General features: G+C 35.2%; 2 protein-coding genes across 2 annotated transcripts; both read left to right on the forward strand.

The window, feature by feature from the left end:
• Nucleotides 1-5,704: 5,704 nt before the first annotated feature.
• LOC116126211 (glucan endo-1,3-beta-glucosidase-like) lies at nt 5,705-6,169 on the forward strand. Its single transcript, XM_031411916.1, has one exon. The coding sequence runs from the start codon at nt 5,705-5,707 to the stop codon at nt 6,167-6,169; it is 465 nt and encodes a 154-aa protein (XP_031267776.1).
• A 2,315-nt stretch (nt 6,170-8,484) lies between these two features.
• Nucleotides 8,485-9,700, forward strand: LOC116126231. Its single transcript, XM_031411937.1, has 3 exons — nt 8,485-8,709; nt 8,810-8,987; nt 9,079-9,700. Exons 1-3 carry the CDS (start codon nt 8,560-8,562, stop codon nt 9,546-9,548), a joined length of 798 nt encoding a protein of 265 aa, XP_031267797.1. The 5' UTR covers nt 8,485-8,559; the 3' UTR covers nt 9,549-9,700.
• The last annotated feature ends 8,774 nt before the right edge of the window (nt 9,701-18,474 follow it).

The raw sequence follows: 18,474 nt of genomic DNA on the forward strand, positions 1-18,474 counted from the left end.
GAAGAGGTTTTCGTGAATAAATTCATAAATTCTTTAATTGTCTGAATATACTTCAATTTAATCACACATGGGGTATTTTTATCACCAAAATAGAGTCACTTTCATGACTCTAACAGTAGAGCGCTTAAGAGGCCACTTTTCGGTTAGAACTTGATCACCCAAGTGCCCAAACATCTCACTGTCACGCAACAGCCGCGGGAATAACCTGGACAGTGGCTCCAACTTGACTTCCAACTACTTGTCTCGACAAATTGTTGGGTTGCAGTCAAGGATCTTCAGCAACCCCTCTTTTAGATGCACGATGACTGTTATCCAGTGCATCTCTTTGACGAGGATTATGCAATAGACTCTTTTAACAAAGGCCCAACCGTGGCCATATTTGGGCCTTTCCCCCCGTACATATTACATAATCCTGTCATCAAACTGAAAATCATCAAGGATGCAGTCCAACTATTATGGGGCCAATCTTTTTCGCTTCGCTCCTTTTGCTGCACCTCTACCAACGCCATTTTTAATTGAAATGCGATATGTCAAAACAAGCATTTGGCCAAACGCCACATCGGTGATGGCACAGTCGGGATACAATAAATCACCATCACTAGTCTGTCGTACTCTCATCACTACCAATATCTCATCGATGTGCTGCATCAAATAAAAACAACAACATAAGTATGGAAAACATAGGCAAAAGTAAGGAAAATTAAGCAAAATTAACTCACCGAGTCCTCAAGCCACGTGCCCATCGTCAACAACTTTTCAAGCCATTCCCGGGGATAATCCCCTGTCTTACACTTTATATGGGCATTACTTCCTGATTCATTGTAATAGGCATAGAAGAGTTTTTTCTTTTCCTCTATTGGTCTATACAAATCGACATTTGAGTCCATTTTCGCTTGCCCACTTCCTCCTCCTTCCTCCATTTTTACATTCCCGCTTCCTTCGCCTCCCACCTCGCCCTCCTCTATTATCACCGCCCCACTTCCTCCACCAACCTCCTTAACCTTCTCCATTTCTGGTTCTTCCTCCATTTGTTTCTTAATTTTCCTTTTCTTTATCTATGTCACTACCATGTAAAGCGATTTGACAAACTTGCTCTTTCGGCTCTCTCTTTTTAGCCCAGTTTACACTTCAACCGCCTTTAATTCTCCACCAACTTCCTCCTCCACTCTACCAACTTTCTCTGCCAACTTATCCACTTTCTCCTCCACCCTTTTCATGCGCTCTTCCATCTTGTCAAACCTGTCATAAACGGCTATTGTAAGACTCTCAAACATGCCGTTTATGAGATCAACCACCTCATTCTCCCGACACCGATGTCTCGGCAAAGCGGTACTTGTTGTACTGGTTTGCTAAGGCATACGAACCTCTTCCTCCCTCTTCTCCTCCTCATCCTCAGGCTTCCCGCCGATTGGAGCTTCATCATCCTCAGCATCAACCATGTTGTCAAGCAATGGCCCTGCAACTGCCATCACATGTGTGACCCTTTTAGGTCCCGCATCAGGCGGTCTATCCGTTCATCCCTTTCATCCTTTAGTGCTTTGAAAGACGTGACATAGTCTTCTTCCGCTTCATCCCCAGTAGCGGTGAGAAAGGGATGGACGACTCCCTGCAATAAGAAACAAAATCAATCAGATTGAAGCGACATTTTAAAGCAACTGCATATTCAAAAGCTTAATCCTTTAATCTTACCCTAGCCGCTTCAATCTTACCCCAGCTGCTTGAATCTCAATCTCTAATTGGCCATAATCCCAATGGTTACAGCTCTCGACATGCCACCGCAACATCCTAGGGAATTGCTGTTGCACATTCACATTGTTGCTCCTCCCCCCCGCCTTAGCGAAGATAGGGATGGCCTCATACATCCAAGCCTATATTGTAAAAAAACAGTCCATATCATAATTCAAACACATATATTACAAAAAATATAACAAAAAGCTATTAATATTTACCTACATTGCCCATGGGAAGCCAAACAAATTGTACGTGCTTGGTTTAGGGTTATCCTTCCCTACCCATTGGGACTGCTTTAACGCTATGTCTGGTTTTTTCATGCTCTTGATAGTTCGCTCAAATGATATCCGTCCCCACGGATAAGAATTAAAGAACTCCAAGTCGCTTGCAAACAATAACCAATCATTCTCAACAGCTTTTGTTGAGTCACCAGCCAATAAGATCGAATGTAAAAACAATATCAAACACACTTTTATCTTCTCTCCATCATTAAACCGAACTGTTTCTAGCCTCTCCTCTAAAACATGTCTTGTAATAGACTTTGCGCTCTGCAAAACCTTCGTAAGAAATGTTATAGCTCCCAAACTCTTCCTTATTGCTTCTGCCTCAAGCTTATATGGCAATTTCCCGCATCCTAAGCCCGTCACCAAGGCATATTCCATCATGCCAAAATGTAGTGGCTTTCCGTCCACCACGAACCATATTTCTTTATTTTTTTTTTTTGCATTTTACTGAGTGCAGCAATATGTAATGCACTCCCTGCCCCCAAGGCCTTTTTCCAATTTGTTCCGATTCTTAAAAACTGACCGAAACAAGTGTCTTCGAAATCTCTTTCACCATGCCTCATTCTAGCTAAAATCTCCTTCATTCTGTCAAAAACTTCCCAACTCGACCTGACAGTCACCCTTACAGGGAAGTAGGGTACTTTATTGCTTACAAGCTCCAACTTGTAGTCTCTATAGTTTACGGTCTGCACAATCTGCACAATCGATATAAACAAAATGTCAACAACAAAAATAAACCAAAACAACTAATAAACAAAATATCAGCAACAAAAAATTACCTCTATGGTTGCTTAAGCGATTTCGGATCGCTTAAGAGATCTTGATTCTGCCTCGTGCAAGATCTCTTAAGCGATCTGAAATCGCTTAGGCGACCAAGAGTAAACTGAAAGAATCTCTTAAGCGATACAAAAGATCGCTTAAGCAATCTTATATCTAAGATGATTCTGCCTCGGACAAGATCGCTTAAGCAACCAAGAGTAAACTGAATCAATCGATTAAGCGATACAAAGAATCGCTTAAGCGATCTTAGATCTGGGCAGATGATTAATCGCTTAAGCGATACAAATGATCGCTTAAGCGATACAAATGATCGCTTAAGCGACAGTACAGAGCCCTAAACCTTAAACAAATACGTACCCTTTCTTCGCCGGCCTCTTCCTCGTCGCCTGAATCCTTGGAAGACTCCTCCTAGCCTGAATTTTCGTTGGACTCCTCCTTCTTGCCAGACTCCTCCTTTTCAGAACCGTTTTGCGATTCTGAACTCTGTTGTTGTGCTGCCGTCGTCTCTTCTACCTGTGGACCACCTTCACTGATCGGATGATCCACCAGAACAACCATTGAACTGCTTGCGCCACCGAAATCTAGGATTTGAAGTGGCGTTGGGTTTTCCTCCTCATTGTAAGTGTCAGCCATGGTTTTGGATTAAATTTGGTGTCAAAATTTGCAGTTTCGATCGGAAATGTGGACTGTATCGCTAGAAATCACACAGATTCCTTTTAGGGTTCAAAAAATTGATTTTAGGGTTCAAGAAATCGATCCAAAATCGCGAGTGTATTGCCAAAAATCGCGACTGTATTCCGTTTAGGGTTCAAGAAATTGATTTTAGGATTGAATATGGTGTGGAAATTTACAGGTTTGATCGGAAATCGCAATGTCTTCCTTTGGTTCAAGAAATCACTTTTTGCCCTAATGAATTTCGATTAAGCGAGGTGAATAGATAGGGCTTGTTTTGTAAATTTCAAATTTTAAAAACTTTCATTATTTATGATTCGGCCCACATATGTTTTAATCTTTTCATTTTAACCCATTTCACGTGTTTAATGAATCCTAACTATGCCACGTCAGCTTCTCTAAATTAAAAAAAAAAAAAATGAAAAACATTTTCAAGGCCATTTTGTTAAATGGAAACTTGGGATGGTTGCGCAGCTAAATTTTCTCGTAATTTTTGTGTAATTAATTTTTTATGGATTCCATTGTTTGATAAAACATACAAATAAATTCATTTAAACTTAACCATATTTTTGTAAAAGAAAAAAATTCATTCCAATCAATCAATGTTCCTTGCTATATGTATTTAGGGTGTGTTTGGTTCATGGAATGTTGTAATATTAGTGGGAATGATATATCAGTGGAAAGATAGATTACTGAAAATGTTTAAGAAATGCGTTTGGTTGGTTGGAATAAATTGGTGGGTATATTATATTAATATGTTTGGTTAGGAGGAATAAATTGGTCGGTATGTTATATAATTTACTAAATTGCCCTTATTTTTAAATATTAATATAATATTATTTTTTGAATAATTGTTTTAACATGCTACATTTGAGATATTGCTAAAACACCCCAACCACATAAAAGTTTAATTTCTAACCAAATCACCCCCACCCACCTCAAGCCACTGTCGGTCGCTTGCCACCACCGTCGATGGCGGCGATAGTGGTCAGAATGGTACATGACTGGCTAGAACTGACCGGCCATGCACCACTCTGGCCAAAAGTGGCCATCATTAACGACTAGAGTTTTGGCCGTTGACTGCCAGAGAATTTGACCATAGTTTTGGTATAAAAAACAACCATAATAGTTATGGAAACAACCAGATCGGTGCGAGGCTGGCCAGATCTGGCCGGTCGTGCGCTGTTTTGACGTTGGTGTCCGACGGCTAACGGTGGTGGCTAATTGTCGACCGTTGGTGAGGTAATTTTTTTAAAGCCCATGGGTAAAAATTTTGTATATAAAGATAAAATAGTCTATTAGTATTTTTGTAAATTGTTTTTAAAACAAGAGCATTATTATCCAAAAATTTTAATAGTTAGGAATAAATATGTAACAAAAATAAGATTACCAAATAATCTTAAGAAAATAGAAGTAATCAGATTATCTCCTATACAACCAACAGTAATTACTATTAATTTTAGAAGATTACTATAATCTTATATTATTTGTCAACCAAACATGGTAATTAAGTAATATAAGATAAGATTATCTCAGCAATTAAGGATTACCCCCAACCAAACACACCCTTAAATGTAATTTTATTCCATTCCTTTGTACATTTTTGCTCCCTCATGATCCAACAAGTAGACACACCACCCGGCACCAGCTAAGATAATAACTAATTAAATCACTAAATAACATATATAACTTCAATCTTGACTCTCTTGATTGGATTTATGGGATTAATTCATTCCACATTAAAATTGGATTTTATATAATATATGAGAGGGTTCGTTAAAATTAAACATTAATATTCGATTTTTTTTTTTTAAGTTTAATCACTTTGATATTTTAGTTAAAATAATTAAAAGGAAATGTTTATAAGATTATCATACAATTCGATTTAAAATTTTATACACAAAAAGTTGTGATGTTAAATATTAAACAGAAAATGCCTAATTCTAATGTCTCTTGATTGGCATAGCTGATTTATAGTGGTTAAGTATAACTCTCTTAATTCCTTTGATCTATTACTGATAAATAAATGAGAACACAAACAAAGTTAGGGATAAGTTTACTTTTATTTTTATTAAACTGTATTAAGTTTGGCTTGCAATAACAGTATCATCTAATAAGCCAGCTAGTAATTTTTTATTTTCTCTGTTTTACGAGATTGATTTGTTTTATAAATAGTGTTCTCCCTTACAGACTACAGTTACAGGGTCACTTCAGAAGTTTCCCATCATCTAATAAAAATGTCTTCGAGTTCTTCCACGGCTCTCCTAATCTTCATAAGCTTCATCCTCCAGATTTCGGCCACCACCACCGCCATCGGTGTGAACTATGGTACGTTGGGAAACAACCTTCCGCCACCAGCTCAAGTGGCTGACTTTCTAGCAACAAAAACACATATTGATCGCATTAAAATCTTTGATACAAACCCTGAAATTCTTCGTGCCTTTGCCAACACTAACATTTCTGTGACTGTGACGGCGGGCAACGGTGATATTCCTGCTCTTACTAAGCTCTATGCTGCTCGCCAGTGGGTTGTTGCAAACATAGCTCCCTATTATCCACAAACAAAGATTATTCGTGTTGTTGTTGGCAATGAAATCCTGCAAAGTGCCGTTAAGGATTGGATTTATAATCTTGTTCCAGCCATGAAAACTCTTAACCAGGCTTTGGTCGATGCTGGGTTCAAAGATATTAAGGTTCGATAAAATGCTCCATGTTATGATAAGTAAACCTAGAATGCAGATCAACAATTAATCTAACTTCATANACAAAAAAATTGATCTAGTTTTAGCCCCTACCATGATAATATGTAAAGATTCTTATCTAATTGCCAAATTTATTAAAATTAATGAAAATTCTAGTATAGATATATTATATATGTAATATTAGAAGACAATCTATGAGGGATCGCGTTAGGAAAAATTAGGACACAAACTTTTGGGCAAGATATTTTCTTGTCTTGTATATACTAAATTTTGTCTTTTAACATTAATTATGTATTAAAAGGTGATCCAGATTAAAAAAATTGGCAAGACGAAATTTTAATCAAATTTTTTTGCATCATAGATTGTTAATCTTTCTTTTTTTTTTTTCTTTTTTTTTTTAAAACATTAATTATGTAGTAAAAGATGATCCGAATTTAAGAAAAAAAATTTATGTATGCTAATATCAATCATTGAATTTAATAAAATTATGAAAATTTATGATACAAATATATGCATTTTTTTTTTTAAATGAACTATTATTTATTATTGTAAGTAAACACAGGAAACTTTCTTACATCATCTATTTCAAAATTTTGTCTTTTAATATTAACTAGCAATAATAAGAGTCTAGATTTGAATAAAAAAATATATACGAAAGTCTGATTAATTAATATTAAGAGTAAACAACTTTTTCCCACCCAAGGTTTGCCTTAATGACACTTTTCCACAAAAAACGTTTCAGAATACCACTTTTCCACCCAACGTTAATACTCTGTTACTACCCAAAGTCGATTTCGACGGCAAAAATTTTCTCTGTCACTACCATTTGAACCTCCAGTCTCCTCTCTACAAAAACTCTCTCACTTCGACATTTGATTTCTCGTCGATTGCCGACCACCGTAAAACTAGAGTTTCTTGTTCTTAGCTGATTTCCAGTTGATTCCAATGGTGAATATTCAATCAGTACCACTATTCGATTCACCGGCCTCCACTCTACAAACTCCTCTTACCCTAGCTCCTAGTAACTCGCCGAACGCCAATTAAAAAAGTGAAGTGTATTTTGAATATTAAACGGAATATAAACTTTGAGTGAAAAAGTGGTATTTTGAAATTTTTTTAGTGGGAAAGTGTCATTAAGGCAAACCTTGGGTGGGAAAATGTTGTTTACTCTTAATATTAATCTAATAATATTACAACCATACTATACTTACTCACCATCTTACTAACCATCTTACTATTCTTTATAAATATAACGCATAGTACTGGTACTATACGCATAGTACGGGTACCATGTAAAATTTTAATAAAGGTAGTAAGGGGGTTAGTACAAGTCGTGAGTAAGCAAAGTGTTTTTCATAATATTATTGGTTAGCATATTAAAGACAAATATAAATTAACTAATGAATACAATTAGATGGTCGGCTCGCGGTACAAGAGATGTTGAGATCAAATCTTATTATCACCGAGATAATAAAATATGAAAAATGTGAAAAATATGAAAAAGAAAATGTTAAACTTGTAACCAATAAGTCAATAACCAGTCGTCCCTCTTATTTCTAGTAAAATTTTAGTAATTTCCTCTTTATTTCTCAATTTTCTAAACTAATCTTCTTATTTGACAAACTAATTTCTTTCATTTTTTTTTTATGATCTAGGGTGTCTAAGATAATTTGTACGCATTTTAACTAATTTTTTAAGATTTTGAAACTATCGATTCAATAAGAGTTTTAGTAATCACCTCTATTAGGGACTGTAGAGACTCAAACTCGAGAGGCCATATAAATTTAAATATTTTTTTTACTCTTTTACCATCAAATCGGGATGGTTTTCTTTTGCTTTTTTTATTTCCCTTAATTGATTATGAGTGGTTTTAATTTGCGTCTCCATCACAGAGAGTGGAAGCTTGTATAATGCATCTAGCTATAGTGTTGCAACCAATTCATTGAAACCTGAATCTTTTTGAAGTAGCTTCTGGAAATAGCTCAATATTCTCCCTCTATCATTTTCACATGCTTTCTCAATCAAGTAAAAGATAAGCATATTCCAAAAAGTATTTTATAATTTATATTTAATTTGCTTCTCGTACGATGACAATATATAGTTTACTCTGATTAGTCAAAATTTTATTTTTTTAGTATTTATCAAAAACAGTTAAAAGATTTATATGGAAATTTTCATTTATATGTATATTACCATTGTGAAGATTTCAGTGTGCTAGATTACTTGAAATGACCTCATCTCTCATCACAATAAAGCTATAATTCCACCGCCTTTACACAACTCTCTGCATAATTGCACATATAAAGAGAGATTCAGAAACCAACAACTCATTCAATTTATAAAACCCTTTATTTCCTTCAACAATCCAACACAATTTCTCAGAGAAAGAGATGAGCAGCTTTGAATCAGAAGAAGAGAAGCTTTTTCAAATGGTTCATGACTTCATGGAATCATCAGAATCACCATCTTCTTCTTCCTCTTCTTCACCTCTTGCTTCCTCTTCTTCAAACATAAATATTTCCACCTCCTTAGCTCTACAGGTAATTGACTTCTCTTCCATGGCTTCAAAAGGTTTTTTTATTTATTTATTTATTTTTTGATGGTTTTTATAATATATTTTTTTATTCCTCCTGTTTTTAGGAGATCTTGACGAGTGTGACAGAATCTGAAAGTGAAGTGTTGGAGTGTGTGTTGAAGCATACAGAGAAATCTTCTGGTAATTTGATGAAGAAATGGTTAGTTTTGAAGCTCAAAATGGATGGCTTTAATGCTTCTCTTTGTCAAACTTCTTGTGTCACTTCCTTAGGCTTCCCTGCTGGTAATTAATTAACTATTTTCCATCCATTTAATTTCACCTTTTTTTTTTTTTCTTTTTTCTTTTCTAATTTATCTTAGTTTTATGATGATAGGTGACTATGAATACATAGAAATCATGTTGCCAGAAAACAAAAAAAACACAAACACAAACAACAGGCTAATAGTGGACACAGATTTCAAGTCACAATTTGAGCTAGCGAGGCCAACACAAACCTACAAAGAACTCACAGAAAAAATCCCATCCATTTTTGTTGGAAATGAAGAGAAGCTCAACAAGATAATCTCTCTCCTTTGCTCAGCTGCAAAGCAATCACTCAAAGAGAGAGGCCTCCACATTCCTCCATGGAGGACCAGAAGTTACATGCACTCAAAATGGCTTTCTTCTGCAAGAAGCACTCATCACCAAATGGCGAAAAATTCCATTGGTTTTATTAGCAGAGAAAAATTACAGGAAACAAGAGGTGGTTCACATGGAGTTATAAGCAAAAAGAGAAGAGATTTCAGAGGTGGATCGTCAGGGTTGTCAAGTCAGTTTTCGGATATGGGCATAAACTGTTGCTGATAGCTTTAGTTTTTGCTGCAGCTGGCTGCTGAGTTTTCTAATTTTGGCAGAGAGATTCTCCAAATTTTGGAACTTTTTTTTTTTTTGTTTTTTGTTTTTTTGTTTTTGATGTCTGGCTTGGTACGATACACTTGAGTATTGGATCCTTTATGTAACCGAGGCATCGTTGCAACCAAAAAAATTTAAATTAAATACTTTCATTTTCTTCAAAATGATTTTATTTAGTTCGTGTCTTTTACCATGATGTAGAGTCATTATTATTTATTAAAAGAGTTTATTAATTGACCAAAGATTAGTCGAATGATTAGACCTGTGATTTATGAGGTTATTATCTCTCGGTTTCTAAATATTGTAGATTCGTGGATTCCCCGGAGGTTTCAGTTTTGAACCAGCATATCAGCATTGCAAATAAGAGCATTTCCGAAACTATGGTTCTTCATATAAAGTTTTAGAAAAACCAGCATATCAGCTTAAAATAAAATAGTTTCTTCAACTTAATTTACACATGTTAATTAACTGGATTATAATAATTAAATGAGTGAAATTCAATATGCTTTTATGTAATTTTCTGTCTTAGATGTAGAAATGAGCATAACATGTTACATGGGTTACTAGAGAAAAAGAAAAATATTGTGTGAACAAAATGCTTATAAATAGATTTCTTTGTTATTAATACATGTACTCTTAGAATATATTTAATTCTAAATTTTTTTTTAATTAACTTAAGGAAAGATTGGTTAAACTTTTCCTTGACTTTTAGAACATTTTTTTTAAAATTAATTTTAACAACTACCATGATTAATTTAATTTTCAAAATATATGTATCTATAATAAAATTTTATTAGCTGTGCATACATAAAATATAATAAACTTAATTCATTAAAGATTGGGATTTTCTCAATTATTAGTCCTATCTTTTTTGTGAAAATATAAATAGTCTTTAATCAACATTTTGTATTACATGTGAATAATAAAAACGTGATAAATATATAGCAAACCACGTTTTCTATAAATTCAAAAGGCTATATACACAAAGTCAGGTTTTAACACTGATAATTAAAGGAACTTAAAACATGTTTAATATATTTGATCATAGAAAAAAATGCCATAAAAAATCAAAAGAAAAAAAGGATTTAATAAGCTCATCGATGACTGTTTGAATAAAATATTCTCAGATTTTGTTGACATTAAGAAGAAAACCTTAAACATTTGGTCCAATTATTGTAATTAGTATGATAATATTTTTCTATTTATTTGCAATGAATTTAAAATGATAATATCGTAGTTGCCTATTTGCATTTTGTAAATGTATTTAACCATTAATTTTAACTAATTATTTAAAGAGTAAACGATTTTTTCCCACAAAAGGCTTGCCTTAATGACATTTTCACAAAAAAAAAGTTTCAAAATATCACTTTTCTGCCTAAAGTTAATATTCTGTTATTACCTAAAGCCGATTATGGCAGCGAAAATTTTCTCTGTCATCACCATTTGAACCTCCGATCCCCTTTCTACAAAACCCCTCTCACTTTGATACCTAATTTCTCACTGATTGTCGACCACTGCAAAGCTATGGTTTCCAATTCTTAGCTGATTTTCGACTGATTCTGACGGTGAATTTTCAATTGGTCACCACCATTCGATCCACCATCCTCCACTCTACAAAATCTCTCTTATCTTGGCTCCTAGTAACTCGTTGAACACTGGCTGAGATAGTGAAGTGTATTTTAGGTATTAACGGAATATAATCTTTGGGTGGGAAAGTGTCATTAAGGCAAACCTTGGATGGCAAAAAGTCGCTTACTCTTATTTAAATGTTATAAATGTGAGATAAATAAACTAATTAATGATTAATTTTTCAATCCATTTGCATCATACTGTTTTATTAATAGATTCCTAGTCATTACCCTTATGAATATTAATTGGTTAATAAATTTAATAGTTACATTATTGACATAATGACATTGTTTAAGTTTTTTTTTCTTATATTGTGAATCATATATAAACAAAATTTTATATATTAATATTATCTACCCATGTAGAATAATAAAAAAATAAATTTTTTATTGTAAATTGATGAGGGAATCAAGGAGGATTCTGTTTGATCCGAGAAATTGACAATATTAAAATTAAGAAATTCTCATGGATTTTTTAATTTTTGAGGAGGAAGGGGAGGAGGATAAGAACAGAGAATCTGATCACCAATTCTCATGGATTTTTTAATTTTTTAGTTATATAGTTATTCAATCAAATCAAAGGACAAAGATTCCAAAAGAGTGACGTCTACAAGTTTTATATTATTTAAAAAAATAAAAAGGAAGAAGAACTGAAGAAGAAACCAGCAACGGCCATTGCAAAACAAGTGGCACAAAACAAAGTGGGGAAAAGAGTCTCTTTCTCTCATTGTCTTCTAGTAGAATTTTTAAGATTATATTTCCTTAAAGATGTGTTTATCTTCAATGATATTTTCGAGCTAAAATTTACAGATTCAGAGTGTTTGGATTAAAAGAAAATACGAGAAATTTTACTATTTCAACTAATGGAAGACCTCTTTTCATAATCTCTCAAACTTAAAGAGAGAAAATTTTAAAAATTGTAATAATAATTTGGATGCTTCGTTTACATTGAAGAAATTTTCTGGTTATACTCTTATTATGGAATAACCTTATCTTATTTTCTAAGTATACTTGTTTTAACTCAAAATCCAAACGCCTCTTAAAATTACATTCTTTCAATATACAATATAGAAAATTTTAGTAGTACTGTCATATATGCATCCATTTAATATCATACACATAATTTATCAACGTTATGTGATTAAACAAGTGCAAATACATCTATTGTATTGAAGATTTTCTTTTTAACCGGTAGTATTTTCACCGATTTATAACAGTATGAACCAATAACATCAATGGATAAATAATGATTATTAAATTAATTTAAAGAAAATATAATGCATTTTGAACTTGACTTAAAATTTCTTGTTAATATAATATAATATCTCAAATTTTAAATTCAAGGTGATATACATATCGACCTTTAGAAACCAATTAAAAACTTTGTCTATCAATTCGTGCAACCCACTAAAGAATTATGTAGCTAAATAAAGCAAAGATTTCAAAAGTTCATGATGAGATTAATTAATTAATTAAGTCACAGTCATCTTATATATAACACTTGGAGTCTTCTATATTGTTTATATATATATAGAAGTTTTCCTAAACCCTTAAGATTTAATGAAATACAACGTCCCCCTAAAGTTTTAGAAATAATGGAAATTTCCCTGCCGTTAGTGTGTTGTTAGAATTTATAACATAATGATGAGTTAATAACTATTTACAAAATTGTCTCTCTATCATTAATTTTAACACTAAAAACATAAGGCAAAAGGATTTTTGTTATTACTACAACTATAAAGGGATATTTGTTATTTCATTATACCTAAAGGGGACTTTTGTCATGAACCCTACAATAATTTAATTATTGATACCGCGTATCAATCTTATAAGTAACCAATGTATAATGCATGCAACCCATTAAAGAATTATGATAGTATATAATTAAAGCAATAATTTCAAGAGACCATGATGAAATTGACTATTGGTACAAGAGTCAAAATATAGAATTTCATTATTATAATTATATACTCATGAACATTAAGTTCGGAATAATAAGGAGAAAATTTAACTCACTAGACATCCAAAGTTTGAATTTAAAAAAATGACCTTGAAAAAAGTTTGCATTTTTTTTTAACTTGAAAAATCTAATGTGGCACACTTAACATGGAAACATGGAAAAAGGGGCTAGAGTGAAAAGATTGAAACGTATGTGGGTAATAGTTAATTAATGGAAATTTGTTTAAATTTTGAAAATAAAAAAAACAACCCCCCACACATTCAAGATCGCTTAAACAAAGGAGGCCACCCAAAAAACGATCGACGAAAACACCCCATCTCTCTGCAATTTTCGGCGATTAAAGTTCCCAAATTCTAGCCAATATTTGATCTTAAATCTTCGTATCGCTGTTAGTTACACAAAAATCATGACTAATATTAACAAAGAAGAGGAAAACCCAACCCCACTCCAAATCCTAGAGTCCGACGACGACGGCAACAACTATTCAAAGGTTGTTGAAGAAGACGCTCCGATGGATCATTCGATGAGTGAAGGTGGTATAGCAATAGAGGACATGATGGTGGCACAAGAACAGACAGGAAAACTCGAAAATGGTTTTGAAAAGGAGGACACCGGCGAGAATTTAGGTGAGGAGGAAGACACCGATGAAGAAAAGGTACATTTTTTACCATTTGATGAAAAAATTATTGGTTTGTGCGAATTTGGGAGATATGTAGTTGGTTTTGATTGTTACAGTGGTTGTGGCGTTTGTCGAGCAATTGACGGGCATTGGGGGAGTGGCTTTGTTTGCGTTCCAAAGGATGGGGAAAGGTAAGGGAGGCTGTAGGGAGGTTGTTTGTGCATGGTTGGAGGGCTGGGGATAGTAGGAGGGGGTGGAATAGGGGGGTTGGGGGTTGCCTTGCATATTGCAAGGCTGGCCACGCACAGCTGCACACGCACGCTGCCTGTGGCCAGCCCTGCAATATGAAGGGTAGCCCTAAGCCCCCTTATTCTATCCCCTCTTGCCATCCCCAGCCATCTCCAGTCATCGAACCTGCCACAACAACCTTTGTAAGGCCTACATTGGCTTCCTCGGTCCTCTTGAAACCAAAAACATCCACTCCTCGATGCCCTCGAAGCCCATATCCCCCAAATTGGCAGCCTATTGGTTGTTTTGCTTTCTTTTTTTTTGCTGATATTTAGTTTATATCGATTGTGCAGATTTTCCGAAGCATAAATTATAAAGACTATGGGTTGGGGGTTGGAGGTTGTAATCGATAAGATACCGTACTTCCCCGTAAGGGTGACGGTTAGGCCGAGTTGTCAAGTGTTTACAAGAATAAAGGATATTTTAGGTGAACACAAGAGGGGTATAGACCGATTCAAAGATAGTTGCTTCGGTCATTTTGTGGACATAGGAGACATTTGGAATAAGGCGTTCTGGGCGCAGGCAGCACATTATATGTTGCTGCACTTAGTTAAAAGCAAAAAAAAAAAAAAAAAACGAAATGTGGTTCGTGGTGGAAAGGAAACCACTACATTTTGGGATGATGGAATTTGTCTTGATGACATGCCTAAGATGTGGGGCATTTCCATAAACGGAAGAGCAAAAGAGAATAAAGAAGAGTAGGGTAGCTGAAAACTTGGTTAGAAAGGTTTTGGGGGGGGTGGTGGTCTGTTACAGACGTGATTTAGAGCAGAGGTTAGAAAAAGATGGGTATACCTCTTCGGAGAAGTTTAAGCTGTGCCTAGTATGGTTCATGCATTCCATCCTAATGACTCGTGACTCAACAAAAGTCATTAATATGGATTGGGTGCAGTTTGCAAGCAACCTGGAGTTCTTTAATGCTTATTCATGGGGAAGGTTATCATTTCAGCTAACCATTGAGTCCCTGCCTGGAAAAGACATGGCGATAAAGCACTGCTAATATGTCGAGAAGGATAGACCGAACACTTACAATTTGTTTGGCTTCCCATGGACAATGCAAGTAAATATTAATAGCTTGTTGTTATTATTATTTTTTTTTTTTGTATTATATGTGTTTCCTAGTAGGGGGGAGAGGGGTGTTGAGGGGACGGGGGAGGGTATTGGAACTATGACAAAATAGCAATGGAATTTTAAAAGGCTCGGGTAAGATTAAAGGATTAATATTTTGAATATGCACTTGCTTTTTAAATGTGCATTAAATTTGATTGATTTTTTTTTCTTATTGCAAGGAGTCGTTCGTCCCTTCCTCACCCCTACTAGGGGTGAATTGGAAGAGGAGTATGTTACATTGTTCGTAGCATTGGACGATGTAACAAATGACGGGATAGATAGCCTAATGCGGGACCTAGAAGGGGTTACGCATGTGAGTGCAGCTGTAGGGCCACTGCTTGAGCATGTGTTTGAGGCTAAGGACAATGAAGCTCCAGTCAGCGGGAGGGAGGATGAAGAGGTTTGAGGCCTCCACCCAATTGGCAAACCGGTACAGCAAGTACCGATTTGCCGAGGCGTCGGGAGAATGAGGTATTTGACCTCATATACAATCTCTTGGATAGTTTTACAACCGCCATTTATGAGAGGTTTGAGAAGATGGAAAACTGGATGAAAAGGGTGGAAGAGAAAGTTGATAGGGTGGAGGAGGAAGTTGGTGGGTATTGAAAGTGGTTGAAGTGCAACCTGAGCATAGAAGAAAGAGTTGAAAGAGTAAGCACGTAAAATCTCCTTATACGACAGTGACGTATGGAAAGAAGAGGAGAACAAAGAAAAAAATGAGGAAGTCTGTGAAAGTGGAGAAACAAAAATGGAAGAGGGTGAGGAGGAAGACGGAGGAAGTGGGGAAGTGAAAACAGAGGAGTTAAAGGTTGATTTGTATAGGCCAATAGATGAGGAAAAGAAAAAACTATTTTATGCCTGTTACAATGAGAAAAGAAGTGATGGTTGTGTGAAGTGCAAGACCAGGGATTATCTCCAAGAGTGGTTTGAAAATATGTTGACAATAGGCAAGTGGCTCGACGACTCGGTGAGTTATTTTCCCGTATTTTTCCAAATTTTTGCTTATGTTTTCCATGAGGTATTGTATATTGAATCGCTTAAGCAATCTGTTTTGTTTTAACAGATCGCTTAAGCAATCTCTCAAAACAAAATAGATTGCCTAAGGAAAAACCGTTCTACAGTGTTTGAATAGACACTTATCATGTTTTTTTATTTGATGCAACACATTTATGAGGTATTGACACTTATGAGGTTGTGACAGAGGACTAATGGTGATATTTTGTATCCGCACTGTGCTATCACTGATGTGTCTTTTGGCCAAAGCCTAGTAAGTACACATGACATGTTAATGAAAAAGGCCAATAATAGAGGTGCAACAAGGGGAGGCAAGCAAAAAAAAGTGGTCGTAGAGGACTTTGATGGTGTCCTTGCTAATTTTTGGTTTGATGAGAGGATGATGCAGTATATATGGGGGGAAAGGCCCAAATATGGCAACAGTTGGGAAAACATGAAAAGTGTATAATACATCGTGAACATCAAGGATATGCATTGGATAACGTCGTTTGGCTACTGGAGGAGGGCTTGCTGCAGATCCTTGATTGCAACCTGAGTATTTATCAGGAGAGGCAGTTGGACATGGAGATGCAGCCACTGTGTTACATTGTTCTCACGACTGTTGCGAGATAGCGAGATATTTCAGCACTTGGGTGATGAACTACTGATGGGAAACTGGCCACACAAGTGTGTTCTCGTCCTGACAAATGACGCGAGATAAATTTTGTATAAAACTTACATAATACAATTGTTCTATAAGCTGATTCTAATGCTAATGTCTTCCTCTTATTATAGTGCTGATTGCAGGGCATATGCACTAAAATTTATTGAGTTCAACATGACCAAAACCCCAATATGAATGACGATACAATGAGCAACTTTTGGGAGCACTTAGCTATTGAGTGCTTCCATGGGCATATGAATCCCTTTTGACTAACCAGAACTCAATCCAAGTCATTATTGATGCTGTCATCAAAAGGTATGGAAGTTGGACTTATAGTTTTGTAGTTCATGTGAAATGCATTTCTTATTGATTGTCTTGAATTGGATCAGCTAGTGTTGTTAGGCGTTAGGCTGTTGATAATTGGGTTGTGGTGTTATGTATTCTTTGTTTCCAAGGCCAAGGTTGGATAATGTTGGAAGGGGCACTGTAGAAGATGACGAAAAGGTTGCTGCTACTGTTGATACTGAAAGTGTGCTGGATAATTTTGGAGGATAGGGAAGTGGCTAAAGACAATGATGAAGAGAGAGGATAGACGTTGCTGACATTGCTTTTATTTTGGGTGTATATAGGACATTTATTTCTTGTTTATAATGTTGTATTTTCATGTAATTGACACATTTCAGATTTATAGAAGAGCAATTCAACATTTCTTTCCCTCTTTTGATTTTGAGTTTATTTAGTAATCTTGTTAAATGGAATTTATATGTGTTGATGCAAACAGGTTGTCAAATTGAGGAGAAAATATGGAATTTATATGTGTTGGGCATGATCGCTTAAGCGATGTATGATATCACTTAAGTGATCAAGGGTTTCCTATACAGGATCGCTTAAGCGAGATATGACATCGCTTAAGCGATCGTGGACTTCAAGATGCTTTAACAGTGCCTTGGCCATGGTCGTTTAAGCGATGTGTGGTATTGCTTAAGCGACCAAGGCTAAAAGTGCAGAATCGCTTAAGCAAGACCTAAAATCGCTTAAACAATCGTGCACTAGGGATGATCTTGATTCTACCCTTGACAAAATCACTTAATCAATACCATATATCGCTTAAGCAACCAAAGCTAAACATACTGGATCGCTTAAGCGATTGTGCACTTGGGAGATCTTGATTCTACCTTTGACTCAATTGCTTAAGTGATACCATACATCGCTTAAGCTACCAATGCTAAATATACTGGATTACTTAAGCGAGACCTGGAATTGCTTAAGCGATCGTACACTTGGGATGATCTTGATTCTGTCTTTGACAAAATCGCTTAAGCGATACCATACATCGCTTAAGCGACCAAGGCTAAACATACTGGATCACTTTAGCGATACCTAGAATTGTTAAGCGATCGTGCACTTGAGGATGATTTTGACAATAATTGGTCTCGGTCTCTTAAACGACGAAGGCTTATATACACTGGATCGCTTAAGCGATTTTTTTTTTTTTTTTTTTTTTGGATTATTTGACAACCCCATATTAAGTAACGTTAATGTTAACTTCGGATGTTCACAACATTTGAAGATTATTAACTTAATGTTAAGTGACATTGGTTATTAACACATATAAG

The sequence above is a fragment of the Pistacia vera genome, unplaced genomic scaffold (genome assembly GCF_008641045.1).
Source record: "Pistacia vera cultivar Batoury unplaced genomic scaffold, PisVer_v2 Contig177, whole genome shotgun sequence".
Lineage (NCBI taxonomy): Eukaryota > Viridiplantae > Streptophyta > Magnoliopsida > Sapindales > Anacardiaceae > Pistacia > Pistacia vera.